This window comes from Solanum lycopersicum, chromosome 2 (genome assembly GCF_036512215.1).
Source record: "Solanum lycopersicum chromosome 2, SLM_r2.1".
NCBI lineage: Eukaryota > Viridiplantae > Streptophyta > Magnoliopsida > Solanales > Solanaceae > Solanum > Solanum lycopersicum.
This window is the reverse complement of record NC_090801.1, coordinates 60389291-60402708: the sequence shown is the minus strand read 5'-3', so window position 1 is coordinate 60402708 and position 13418 is coordinate 60389291. Positions and strand designations below refer to the sequence as shown.

Sequence of the window (13418 nt, the reverse complement as noted above, 5' to 3'; positions counted from 1 at the left end):
GCGCCAAAATATATACACTCCCTTCTCTCCAATAAAAATAAAAATTAGCCTTTAAATTATAATATATGTTAATTATTAGGTAAATCTCTTTAACAGTATTAGTTATTCAAATTATATTTATAAATAAATATTTTGAAAATACTAAACATAATACTGGTAACCTGCTAAAGTTATCCTTTGCTCATATCGATAGTATATAATATGTAATATAATAAAGAAAAGAAAAAGAAAAATAATAATAGAAAAACATCAAAATCAAACTTGAAAGTGAAGTATGGGAAATTAGGAAGGAAAAAAAAGGGCTGATAAAATAATAGGGGGTATATGGTCCTGAATTTTCGGTTCCAAAAGTATCAAAAATTAGAGCCGTAGAATTTTAACAACACTAAAAAGCTATATTTATTCCTCCCTAAAATGTGACGTGTCAGCCAATCAAACTTCACCATCATTTCCTATTAAATCTAATCCTTTATTAATAAGCAACCACAATCCATCGAAATATAACAATTCTTTCATAAATATTATAAAATTGCACTTCCTGTTTATTTTGTGTATTAAATATATTGCGTAAAAAGTTAAAATTAAAAAATTTCTAAAAAAAAGATAGAATGAAACAATTTATTTGATATAGACAAACATAAAAACAGGTCTAGAAACTTTCTTTTTGATTTAAATAAATATAAAGGGAAAAAACTGTGTATACAATAATTTAAAGTAGGAGGTAGTAATTGTATGTAAAGTAGGGAAATAAAATATTAGTAAGAAAATTCGATCCAAAATTCCTTTTATCTTTTGTTGTCATATTTTAATTATATGCCCCCTGATCTCTCTCCCTTTGCTTTGTCTAATCATCTTCTCTCTTTTTACAATGTCAACCAGATTCCGGTAGTTTCTCCACCCCCACCCCCACCCCCACCCCTATATACTGTTTATATACACCTATATATATATATATATATATATATATATATATATATAAGTACAACTCTCAGTTCATAAATTCATTTTCATGTAATACAGAAACACACAAGTACTATTACGACTAGTCGAGCTTTATTCAAGGAGCTAGAAGAAGTATATTTTTAATTTATTTAGGAGTGACTAAGTTATGGCTGATGAATATCAAGCAAGTGTTTGTGGAGGAAACTGGTGGAATTCAAGTAGAAGTATATTTGGTTCATCACTATGTGCATCTTCAGTTCCTTTAGGAAACTCTAATTTTGCATGGACAAACGATCATTTGTTGGATATGAAATCTTCCTGTAGGTCTAACGATGAATCTGGTAATTCCGATGAATCTGTCGTTCTTCAAGAATTACCTAAACATGATTCCACCCTACAAATCTTGGGTAGTGGCCTTAATTCTTCATCAACAAATGATAATTGGAGTCATACCTTGATGTAAGCTTTTTTATTCGCGCTCCTAAGTATTATTTTTACTCTAAGTTGTATTTATACAGTCGATCCTAAAATGATTGAGGCTGATGAAGAAGTACTAGTTATTGTTGTGTTGTGAGATGGAGAAAAAAAGGGAATAAAGGAGATATTCTTTCATTTCTATGGGGAAAAAAAGGGTTTCTTTATAAAGAAGTCAATTTTGTTGTTTTTATTCATAAAAGTTTGTAACTTTTTTTCTTTTTCTTCTCCTTGAAATTTGTATTATGCAGGCATGGAAATGATAGGAGTGAAAGTAGTTATCCTTCAATACTACAGCAAGAAGATATAAATTCAAGCATGAATTACCAACAAGAAAGTGGTGTTGATTGTTCAAGCAACTCATTTAAGCAAGATTTCACTTTAGGAATGAATCATCCAATCACTAGCTCAACTAATACTCATCATGATCAAATTTCTTCAACCTTTCCAATGAATTCATCTTTCTCTAATTATCCTTCAGCTTTACTTCAAACTTTATTTGATAACGATCCTCCTCAACAACAACAATTACAACAATCTTTGTTTGCTACTAATAACAACCAACCAATGAATTTCCCAACATCATCCTTAAACTATAGGCCTGATTTGAATGACTTTTCACCTTCTATGCCTAAATTCCCTAATTCCTTGTTGATACCAAAACAAACTACAACACCTTCGAATCATTTTCCAAATTACTCTCTTAATGCTACTGCCTCTCTCTACAATACTTCATCAGCCACATCCTTAAACAATATGCGCGCTACTCTTATGCCTTCTATGCATCCACAAATTCTCCAGTCACCAACATTTAACGACAATTCCAGAGCTCCTAACGTTACTCCAAAGGTAAATACATAAGAATTTAACTTACATACACTAAGCGTCACAAATATTTATACAATTTAACAAGTGTTCATAGTATATAGTAAGTTTTTTTTCATTGACAGTCTAAAAAATATTTATACAATCAGATTACTTAGAAGGTATGTCATCATAGATAAATTGTTGTTACATAGGATTAAATGGACATGATGCTAAGTTTTTTGGTTGTTGTTGTTAGGATTAAATGATTAATTAAGCATTTGTTTGATTACGAAATTTTCAGAGTAAAGTTGAAGATTTAAGAGAGTCGAGGGTGAGTAAGAAAAGTGTGACTAATGAAGCAACATTGAAGAGGGCAAGAATAGAGACACCATCACCATTGCCAACTTTTAAGGTAAAAGGAGGAAAATATCTATCTATGTAATCCAACTTTAGACTAAAGATTAAAGCTTTTTTCTTTTAATAAGTAAAATGATTTTTTTTTTTTGTCCAAAGAAATGGATGAGAATTTTTCAGCTTTTTTATGTTATCATCAGGTCAGAAAAGAGAAATTGGGGGACCGTATTACTGCTCTCCAGCAATTGGTTTCACCTTTCGGAAAGGTAATTATTTGGATATTTTCCAACAAACAAAATTATCATCATTTTTATTAAAATAACTCTAAATTATCTTTAATTTCAGACTGATACAGCTTCAGTTCTCCATGAAGCTATTGAGTACATCAAGTTCCTCCATGATCAAGTCAATGTACGTTGATTACTCAAAACACTAAATAATTATTATTATTATTCACGAAAACTCAAATTGAACTTATTTTATTTCAGGCTCTTAGTACTCCTTATTTGAAAAATGGATCAACCACCACTCAACACCAACAGGTAAAACATCGATAGTGTGACATATATAGTTATCTTTTAAGTGACGTAAAAATTGACAAGTTGTTATTGGCAGATTGCTGATAAGGTGAAGGAAGAAGATTTAAGGAGCCGAGGATTGTGTCTGGTACCGATATCGAGTACTTTTCCAGTAGCAACTGAAAGTAGTACAGATTTTTGGACTCCAAATTTTGGTGGTACGTTCAGGTAGAGAGGCAGTGATTTTAATTTTAGGTAAGAAAAGGGAAAGTGAGTATTGACAGCCAATGCTGGGCCATATCTACAGCCAGAATGATGTGTTGGTAGGCTAAGTACATGATGATTATAGAGAAGATTAAGTGTAGAGCTGTAATCACCTTAATTAATTACTAGTAATAATTTGCAAGGATTAGGAACAGGAACAAGTGCTAAATTTAGCTAAGACTACTTTATTTTAACATTTGTGTTTATGTTTTATGTAACTTGTTGTTTTGTTGCTCTTGGTTGGGCTGAATTTAGCACATCATATATAAGGAACTTTTTGTTCCTGTTTCTAGATATTATATGTATTTAAAATGTTCGTATGACTCTCTTTTTCCTTTTTGTTCTTTTTCCTTTTATCTATGAACCAATATAGCCTAATGATCAAATGAATAAATACATCACGTTTTGTGTTTAAATTTGAGCGAAGACAAATTAAAAATACTATGTAATTTTTTACATGTTGATGAATAAAATTAACTGACGAGTATCCTGTGAGGGGAAGATAATAGGTATTTTGTTGAATCAGTTGAGATGCGCGTAAATTAATTCAATTTTCACAATTATAAAAAAGGAAATGTAAACAAAAATAGAAAATGCATAGCTTTTGATTTGTTTAGAATTTGTAATGTAATGTGTGTAGTGGAAGTCAGAGGGGAGTCCCACTGATTATACTTTTAGGCTAATCTCTGAGAATTCTTGTTTTCAAGCTAGTGGGTCGGGTCGGCCATAACCCATTATTTATATCCATTTTTATGTGATTTAAATTGTCTTGGCGGCCATACTACACAACCCCCCTACCCCCACCCCAATACCTATGGCATACGCCACCCTACTTGAACAACCATGGAATATGAAAAGTCTTATTAATTTAATTTAATTATTTATATAAGTACTGTATAATTATTTGGTGCATAAATTCTATCCTTTCTTAAAGCTAGATTAGGTTTAGCTTTAAAGTTTTCTTGTCATATTCTAAACACATAATTCATCTTTAAATATTTTAGAAGAAATACTACAAGTCGTTTTTCCCCATCCAGCCTGAAGGATTTAACGTCTTCTCCAGCTTTATATATTCTCGATGACTCGAATCTTTAACTTGCTATTCTCACTGTTTATTTTTAATTATCTACTATATATGGTATTCGATAGGTATTATTCAATTTATAAAATTCAAAAACTAATTTATCACTTAGATTCTAATTATCCTTATTATTAACTATTGTCATTTTTTAAAATATTAAATTCGATATATTCAAATAGTAAAATAATAAAATATTTTTGTCATATTTGTTTAAGAGTTGTGCCTTGTCGATATTGGACAAGTAAAAATAATTGAAGAGTTGTGCCTTGTCGATATTGGACAAGTAAAAATAAATGAAGGGAAGTTATTAATATAACTGTATAAGAAGTATTTAAATAAAATTAGAGCAAATCTCACTCGCAATATTTATTCATTTTCTTCTAATTTAGTCAATCATATATTTAAAGAATTTATCTTCCTGGGGAAAAAAAGAAGTTAAGGTGGAGGTGTGAGCAAAAGTGGATGATAAAATAAGCAGCCATTTTGGTTCTTAGTTTTTATTTTATATTTTGTGTGTGGTGTTCAATTAATTGGTAGGGAAAAGATTAAAGTTACCTCACATAAGACAATTTAATCTTAAATTGTGAGTATCACCATTCACCATTCTTAAGGTATTATCAGTAACGATTTAGTTGGTCCTAATGAAAGATTTTTTATTATATGAACGTTTGTAGATATATTATAATTAGGATTTAGATATAATGCATGTTAAGCAAAGTAAGTAACGTGTTGAAGTTTAATAATATGTTGATCTACCCCAGCTTTTACATCTCAAATAGTACAGATAGGATAGTTAATATATAATTGTTAGAAACGAATTAAATAATAATTTATTAATCGGATCAACTAATAATAATAAGCGGAAGTAGATGACTTGAGAATAATTTGATGAGTTAAATAAGTGGACTTAATTAAAATGAAGACTTCAGCAAAGTGAGAATGAAACGTTTTCTAAACGTTAAAGGGCCTAAGATAATAACTATATTTTCTTCGTCGTGATAGTGTTCCGTTTTTGAATGTCAATTTGATTATGACATGGCTTTTATAAGGTAAATAATTATGCTTTCAATTTAAAATATATAAAATTATTAATTATTGTAATTTATATTACTTTTAGTTTGCTTGTCCTACATTTTTTTTGTTTGTTTAGGAAAGAATGTCTTTTTTTTTATAAATAAATCTTTAATTCTAAATTGATTTTATACATTACATGTTTAAGACCATAAAATTAAAGAACATTTTATAAGTACATCTGTCATATCTTTAAATTTATAAATCTTTATTACCATCTTAAATTCGGTATTAAATTAAAATATAACAAATAAATTAAAATAAAAATAGACAAATTTTATTTTGAAGAATTAAAAGATTCTACATTAAATAAACGTTCAATTTTTATTTTTTTTAAAAAATAAATCACAAAAGCTGAAAGTGTGAGATAGAGGTAGTAATGTTTTACCCCATATATATTGCTGAGACTTAAAATATCAATAGATAGATGTCAAATACTTTTATAATAGGACTCTCACTATTCATCGTACATTAGTTGATTATTCTGCTAAAGAATTAGTTCATATTAATTATCTATCTTATTAAATTTATTAACTAATACTTTTAAATATTATTCTTGCAATTATTTCAAAAAAAAAGTTTTGTTTATAATTTTTTTATATCCGTATAAAAAGAAAGACAACCAACTAATATTAAACTAAAAAAAGTATATTTTAACAAATCTGATCGAAGTACAATAATTTTGGAGAGTTTGAGGCACGTAAATTAACTCTTACGTATCTTTAATTGAGAAGCTTAAACTTGACGAATCCCTATAAACAACGACCCATCAAAAGAAATAAAAAAAAATAACTTTAGTTGATTAGTAGTATCTATAGCAATCAGCTTTTCAAATTTATGACATTTGAATTGATCGGTTGATGGCTATTGTACCAAACCTTAGAACATCAGGATCTGTACCTTTGTTCTTCACTTATCCATCCATAGACTAAAATATCTTATATACTTTCTTGGACATATATATATATATATATATGAGGTTATTATTTATTATGATTTTGATTCCACCGTTATTGACTCTATTATTATAGCTAATGGTTCGATATGTATAGGGTGGAATGATGTTGCGGGGCCGACTTATTATGGACGGGATCACTATCTTTATTCGTAGCTTGAAGTTGGAGATATACATATTTCCAAAAAAAATAGGCTTTCGTGATCATCGCTTACCTATAGCTTTGTGACACGTATAAAAAAGTCAGTGTGCTTTGGTGGTCCTAAATATTAGGATGATATAATTGGCACTGGATGGATTTTAGATTAGCCCATGAATCAGACTTTTGAGCGAAAAAATATTGAGTGCACGAATAAAATCCCATACAAAAAGAAGCTACATATAAAATGTAAGACTGTTTGTAACAATTTGAGACTCGGACTATGTTAAAAGTATTTTTGAATTGATATAACCGGCCAACACTTTTGATAAAGATGAGGTGGGCTTGTCATGAAGAGAACAGAAGAACATGAATGGGCTGGTGGATCATCACAATATGAGATCCCCTACAATATATCTCCAAGATATTAATACTCCTATAACTTAGAGGAATAAATTTTGAAAAACAAGAAAAGAAGGAATAGTATATATACAGGGGAAAAAAGGGAAAGAAAAGCATCATTTGATGTTAATAAAGTATATAGATGTTTGAGTAGTCTGACTTTAGTAGGCAAAGATGGTAGCTTTATTTCTTGTTTTGGCTAATCATTGCAAAGTTCTCTTAGACTCTCTTCAAGCATAAGTTTAATTTTCATAAAAAGTTCGTTTGCTTTCTTCAACTTTGAATCACATCTTCAAGTACTTCCCCACTAAGAATTGGAATGTATAGCCATCAAAACATTAATATAATTCTTCCCTACCTACATTTTTACTGTTCAAACATGTTAAACACTAGCTCGCGATTGAGGTTGGGAAAATCATTCTGTGTAAATTAATTAGGCAGAACTATTTTTTATATATATAATTTTGAATTCCCTCGATAGAAAAAAAGTTTTCACTGTAACTAAGATAGTTCTCGTAAAAATATAGTACCTGGATAGCTAGACCTAACTCAATTTCAATAACTAGCTCATGAAGGTGGACTGCCTAAGTTTATGTATAGTAGAGATCATTAATCCATTTCCAGCAATTGTGAGACTTTTGCCCACTCTAATAATACCTCCTTCGCGCCAAACCCAACTGGAGCGTGGACCGAGAGTTCAAACAAGGATGAACCTAGCTCTGATACAATATGAAGATATGGCGTACACATGAGGCTAACTCAACCTCAAAAGCTAGCTCGAGAGGGGGTGATTGTTTATGTTCATATAAGGAGACTACTAGTCCATTCGACCCCCAATTTAAATTTTTTACCCACTCTAACGTCTAAAATTATTTCAGATCGTACTTACAAAAACTATTACTCCTCTTATTGAAATATTTCGCTTTATCATATCCTTTGATTCTTCTCAAGCTCTGCTTAAAAGTTAAAAAAATTAGTCATTTTCTTAAAATTTAAAAGTAGTTTAAAAACCCGCTAAAAAGAGGAACAATTCTGTAAAAATACTAATTATATATTATTGAACTTTGAAAATTTCATTCATATTAGACCATATAAAAATCCTAACAATTCATTTTTGTTGAATTTGCTACTAGAAAACATGGAATTTATCGAAAATCTCCACCTAATGGATCGCTAAAAAATTCCTATTAATTTGCAAGTTCATTTCTCTTTTCGATTTATGAACGAATAATATATATTTGCCTTTTGTCAATTGAGTCTAGTCCAGTCATATGTGCTATGATTTCACTATTGATGAATGCAAAGAATAAGAGCAATAACTTTGCTCCTCCTTGGGGCTTGGACCCTTTTTCTTTCACTTTTGTGGTTTGTAGTTCATTAGCAGGCCCACAATTAAGCCCAAATCAATATATTAGTTGGAGATTTTTACACTTACTAACGAAATAATTATTATTTTTAATAGATTTTTTTAATAAATCACTCAAAATATTAAATAAAAAACTATTTTAAAATATAAAAATTTAAGAAAAAAAATAATTTCTTCAGTCTTAGACTTCAAAATTTATGAAAATTCGATCCCTCCCAATCTTCTTAATGTCAGGATACAAAATAAATATCCGTAATTTTTTTTCTTTTGAGTGCTGCTAGTTTAACATAAAGTTTATTTTAAGTTCAGAACTGAACTTTTCATTGTAGAAAAGCAAATGAAAGATTTTCACGATAATTACATCATATAATCGAGAATGAAGTTTTCGTTTTGTATATATCGCTCTAAAGTGTGTAATATGTCTCATTGTTGACTGATGACAGTGAGACTCGTTATGATCTGATATAAACTTTCTATTGAAGTGCGCAAATAATCTCATCTTAATATTCTAGAAAAGGGGCCACCAAACTAAATAGAATAACTTATAGCCTTCACATTTAATTTAAAAGTCTGCAAGTTGCCTCCACCAATTATTGAAGTGATTGTTTTATTCAAAAAACTTCTACAAGTCATGCTGAAAATAATGTGTCCAACAGACTTCAGAGTCGATGAGAAATGAACAAGATAAGAGAGAAGGAAAAAAATGAATGAGGAGATAGAAATTGCAAGCATCAATATTCAAAAAAAGAATAGGGATAACTAGGTACATATTGTACTTTATAATTGGCAATCAAAAGAGTTTAAACGGCACTTATTTTGAAACTGAGGAGTATTCAATGTTCAAACTAGCTGTTGCTTCTTAAGCAAACAAAGTAGCAAATATGTATCATAACACAAATTTGTAGTTTGAGCCAACTTATTGGGATTGGATCACAAAAATCTTCTTATCAAATTGACATCGAGTAACATAATTGGGGGGTTGGGAGAGAGAGAGATAAAGGGATTGTTGCTGTAGCCATTGATTATGAAATGAGAAAAAAAAAATTAAGTATGATTCATAGAACATGTAAACAACCTCTGTAAACTGTGATAGACACTGACCCTATATATATATGCTGATATAATAGATAATAATCACTTATTGTTTTTTTGTAGTAGAAATGCAACTTAAAACAAGAGTATACTAGACATAGGGGAAAAAAAAATGGACAGCAGAATGCAATAGGACATGAGTTTGTAGTGAAACAATCAAGCAGAGCCTTTGAGCTTCTTTGCGATGGTAGCAATGTGTTTTCCCTGGTGGAAAGCTTGCTCCAGTTCAAGATCTGTTGGCTGTCTAGAGCCATCTCCAGCAAAAGTTCCTGCACCGTAAGGACTTCCACCTTTAATCTTCTCCATCTCGAACATGCCAGCACCAAATGTGTAACCAATCGGGACAAAGATCATTCCATGGTGAACAAGCTGAGTAATTGCAGTCAACCTGCAGATTTATTGAGTTTTAATGTAAAATTTTCAGTTAGAATCTTCAAATCACAAGTCAAGCTCAAAATGTGTTAGTTTTTTGAGGAGAAGGGACTAACGCAGTAGTCTCTTGGCCACCTCCTTGAGAGCCAGTACTGTAGAAAAGGCCCGCTGGCTTGCCTGCAAGCTGCTGAGTTCTCCAGAGACCACCAGTGGCATCAAGAAATGCCTTGAACTGAGCAGCCATCATCCCAAATCTTGTTGGGAATCCAAACACAAAGCCATCAGCTTCAGCAAGGTCATTGGGTGTGATAATTGGTGCATCGCCTTTTGCTGGTCCACCCATCTTTCCAAGAACCTCTTCTGAAAGAGTTTCTGGTACCTGTGCCATTCACAAATCAACAACAGAACACAGTAACGATACACGTTCATTAGTTTTTTCTCCTTTCATCTCCAAAGCCCTATAAAGGTACACTGTTCAGTATATGAAATCAATCATAGAAATTAAGGAAAAGTGAGTCACAAGTAATTTGAGAAAAGACAAGTCAACTAAATGGTTTTCTTTGTCTAAATGCATTGACTCCACTAAACAATTAGTAGTCAAACATGGAATAACTACATCAAATGTCATGGCAATAATTTCTCAGCAGGATTTTAAGGAAAGGACTAGGACTCTAGAGATTCCACACTTCCAATAATTAATGTATATCACTTTAGGAGACATTCCGTTGGCAAAGTCAAACTCACATAATTTCTTCAATTCTCAGGGATACCAAATTCTCTAACACATTCACATTAATAACAACTCAAAATGAAATGTAAACAGACCTGCCATAGTTTGGCTTCTACGCCTTCAACTGATGCGGCTCCTTTCTTTATCTCTTGTGCTAGCTTCTCAACATGTCCATACATGGAGTAGTAACTGCATTCATTTATACTTTTCACCATTAGCTTTACAAGCCCCAAGCATAAAGATCAAATAGATCATACAAACCATTCTACTTTTGGAGACAATTTTTGGGGGGTTTATAAGACTTCACAGCATCAGATACACAAATGAAACACACAAAAGTTGACTATAAATTGGATAAGAATCACAGATCAGATTGGAACAGTCGCAAGATATCCAGTAAAATAAAACCAAATACATTCCGGATGAGGACATCAGGCACTAGAATCCAGCTTCACAGAAGTCTTCTAGAGATAAAACAGGAACAAAAGATGGCACAAGCCAGAACTTAGTTCTCAATAAAACACAAATCATCCAATGAGACATGTTCTGGAAATTTTTAGATTTTCTTTTACCAATAGGAATCTTGAAAAGACTATGGAGTTCAGGCCATAAATTTATATGATAGTTGATTCTAATCAACAAAATCATTTAGCACCAATGGTAATATCGACAACTCCATCTTGGAACTTCAAGTTAATATTATTCAATTTCAAGAATGTCATCTCATAAAGACTAGCAATAGAGCAACTGACCAATTCCCAGTGAATTAGTTGGTAAATCATTTTTCATAAAAACCTTTTAGTAAGCAAATATTTTCCTATCTTAGATCAAGACAACAAACACTTGTAGAAGCATATTATTTTTTTAATTTCAAGAATGTCATTTTTTCATAAAAAGACAAAAAAGAATACCTAACCAACAACGCCTGTAACAATTAATTGGCTATATCATTTTCATAACAATCTTCCAATAAACTACCTTTAGATCAACCCAACAAAAACTGGAAACAACTGGTACCTTCCCACACAATCTCTTCAATTAATCATTGGAAAACGAATCTTGCAGAGACTTAGGACCATATTCCCATTTATATAATAAGAACAGTACATAAAGACAGAGTCTTTACACAGACATGGCAAAAATCAAGAACCAAGAATCTATCAGCCCAGAATCAAATTAACAAAAAATAAATCATACCCACAATCATTTCACTCTAAACATCAAAACAGAGAACCCCAAACTCAAAACATATATAAAAAAAAAAAAACAAGAAAGATATAAATGTAGAAAAAGATAGAGTACTTACACAATGTAGACTTTGGTTGCCATTTGAAAGGGAAAGTAGTAGGTGGATGAATGAGTTGTTGTTGGAATAGAATAGAAAAGAAAGAGAATGGTGATGGAATTGAATGGGAAGAGAGTGGGGAGGCCATTGCTGCTTATATAGTGGGGGAACCCAAATAATCCCAAAATCAAGAGTTGACCATTTTCAATTTTGGTTAATTAGAGGGCTATCTCAGGTTTATCTAAATTAATTAGGGGTAATTATGTCATTTGATCACTCATTTATTTGATATGTTAATAGGGTGGTTGATGTCACGCTCATCATCATTATCGTAATAATTATACTTTTTAAAATTTATTATTATTTCTTTGTTTTTAATATTATTAGTTCAATTTCTTATTCTTCATTATTGAGGGGGAAAAATAAGAGGAAAAAAAAAGTAACAGAAAATACAGCTTCGTGCACAGCTGGTATTGGTGCCTTTTTGCTATTTTATTCACATTACAGTCTTTACAAGAAAGGATCCGAGTAAAATAAAAGAAATACTACTAAAATGTTTGGATTACTTGCCAATAAAAATAAATAAATAAATGCAATTCTATAGATAGATAATTTATGTTGAGTTACTTATTATCTATTTTAGGTTATTGCCATTAAAAGAATATTATAGAACAATGGAGGAGGTTGTTGTTTTCTTAATCAAAATTCAGGTCTGAATTGTGCGTATGAAATTTTTTTGATAGGGAGTATGAGTATCTATCCGAATTGAGACTGGCACAAAATTAAATTAATTGAACTCTAATATATATATGTCAAATATCAAATAAAAAGTTTAATTTAGGTTAATAATTTATGAATACTAAGTAAATTCATACGGAATTGACTATTAATAGTGTGATATGATAAAAATATATTATATTATTCGTATAAAAATTTAGATCCAATAAATATCCATATATTTTCTTGCTAACGTGGGCCTTTTACTCATTTTCTATTTTTATGTAGTGCTCATTAGAGTTTTTAGCTTGTAAGACCTTACTTGCCACATTTAAAGAAAATACATTCTTAGTCCGAAAGAGATTGTTTATAGTTCGGAGTACAATTGACATTTAATTGTCAATGTCAATTAAAAAATTTCGTAATATTTCTAACATAAAATGCATATATTTTTTTTGCTATAATAATCATAAATAAAGGGAAAATATTTGATTCATCGAATAGTAGCATCATTCATTTCTGAAAGGAGACATAATATGTTGTTCTATGCTATAGAATTAATTTTTATATAATTAATGAGATATTATAGTTCACCTTTTATGACTGAAGATTAACTCTTGAAAAGAGAGAAAAAAACCAAGGAAGTTGAATCAAATTGAAGAGATTACAGAGAATTAATGACATGATATTAAATATTCTCTCTGTTTCTCTCCGTTTCATTTTATGTGCCACCATTTGATATGATACAGAGTTTGAGAAATAAATAAAGATTTTAAATTGTTTACTAAATTATTCTTCAAAAGTAGACTCACTTTTTTCTCTCCTCATAAATATATTAAAATACTATTA

General features: G+C 30.4%; 2 protein-coding genes across 2 annotated transcripts; one reads left to right on the top strand and one right to left on the bottom strand.

The window, feature by feature from the left end:
• Nucleotides 1–711: 711 nt before the first annotated feature.
• LOC101268539 (transcription factor bHLH112) lies at nt 712–3682 on the top strand. The gene is made up of 7 exons (XM_004232716.5): nt 712–1401; nt 1668–2265; nt 2525–2635; nt 2778–2843; nt 2923–2988; nt 3066–3119; nt 3193–3682. The coding sequence occupies exons 1-7, from the start codon at nt 1109–1111 to the stop codon at nt 3325–3327; spliced, it is 1323 nt and encodes a 440-aa protein (XP_004232764.1). The 5' UTR covers nt 712–1108; the 3' UTR covers nt 3328–3682.
• Nucleotides 3683–9368: 5686 nt separating this feature from the next.
• On the bottom strand, nt 9369–12052 carry LOC101268828 (probable NAD(P)H dehydrogenase (quinone) FQR1-like 1). Its single transcript, XM_069294494.1, has 4 exons — nt 11874–12052; nt 10663–10756; nt 9954–10216; nt 9369–9853 (listed from the first exon to the last, which is right to left on the bottom strand). Exons 1-4 carry the CDS (start codon nt 11894–11896, stop codon nt 9622–9624), a joined length of 612 nt encoding a protein of 203 aa, XP_069150595.1. The 5' UTR covers nt 11897–12052; the 3' UTR covers nt 9369–9621.
• Nucleotides 12053–13418: the final 1366 nt, after the last annotated feature.

What these genes read in the sequence shown, in the direction of transcription:
- LOC101268539 (XM_004232716.5), top strand. Translation starts at nt 1,109, where the DNA reads ATGGCTGATGAATATCAAGCAAGTGTTTGTGGAGGAAACTGGTGGAAT. An exon ending in AATTGGAGTCATACCTTGAT is followed by an intron (nt 1,402 to 1,667) that starts GTAAGCTTTTTT and finishes TGTATTATGCAG; the next exon opens with GCATGGAAATGATAGGAGTG. An exon ending in CTCCTAACGTTACTCCAAAG is followed by an intron (nt 2,266 to 2,524) that starts GTAAATACATAA and finishes CGAAATTTTCAG; the next exon opens with AGTAAAGTTGAAGATTTAAG.
- LOC101268828 (XM_069294494.1), bottom strand. Translation starts at nt 11,896, where the DNA reads ATGGCAACCAAAGTCTACATTGT. An exon ending in TAGAAGCCAAACTATGGCAG is followed by an intron (nt 10,217 to 10,662) that starts GTCTGTTTACAT and finishes TGAATGGCACAG; the next exon opens with GTACCAGAAACTCTTTCAGA. An exon ending in GGTGGCCAAGAGACTACTGC is followed by an intron (nt 9,854 to 9,953) that starts GTTAGTCCCTTC and finishes ATAAATCTGCAG; the next exon opens with GTTGACTGCAATTACTCAGC.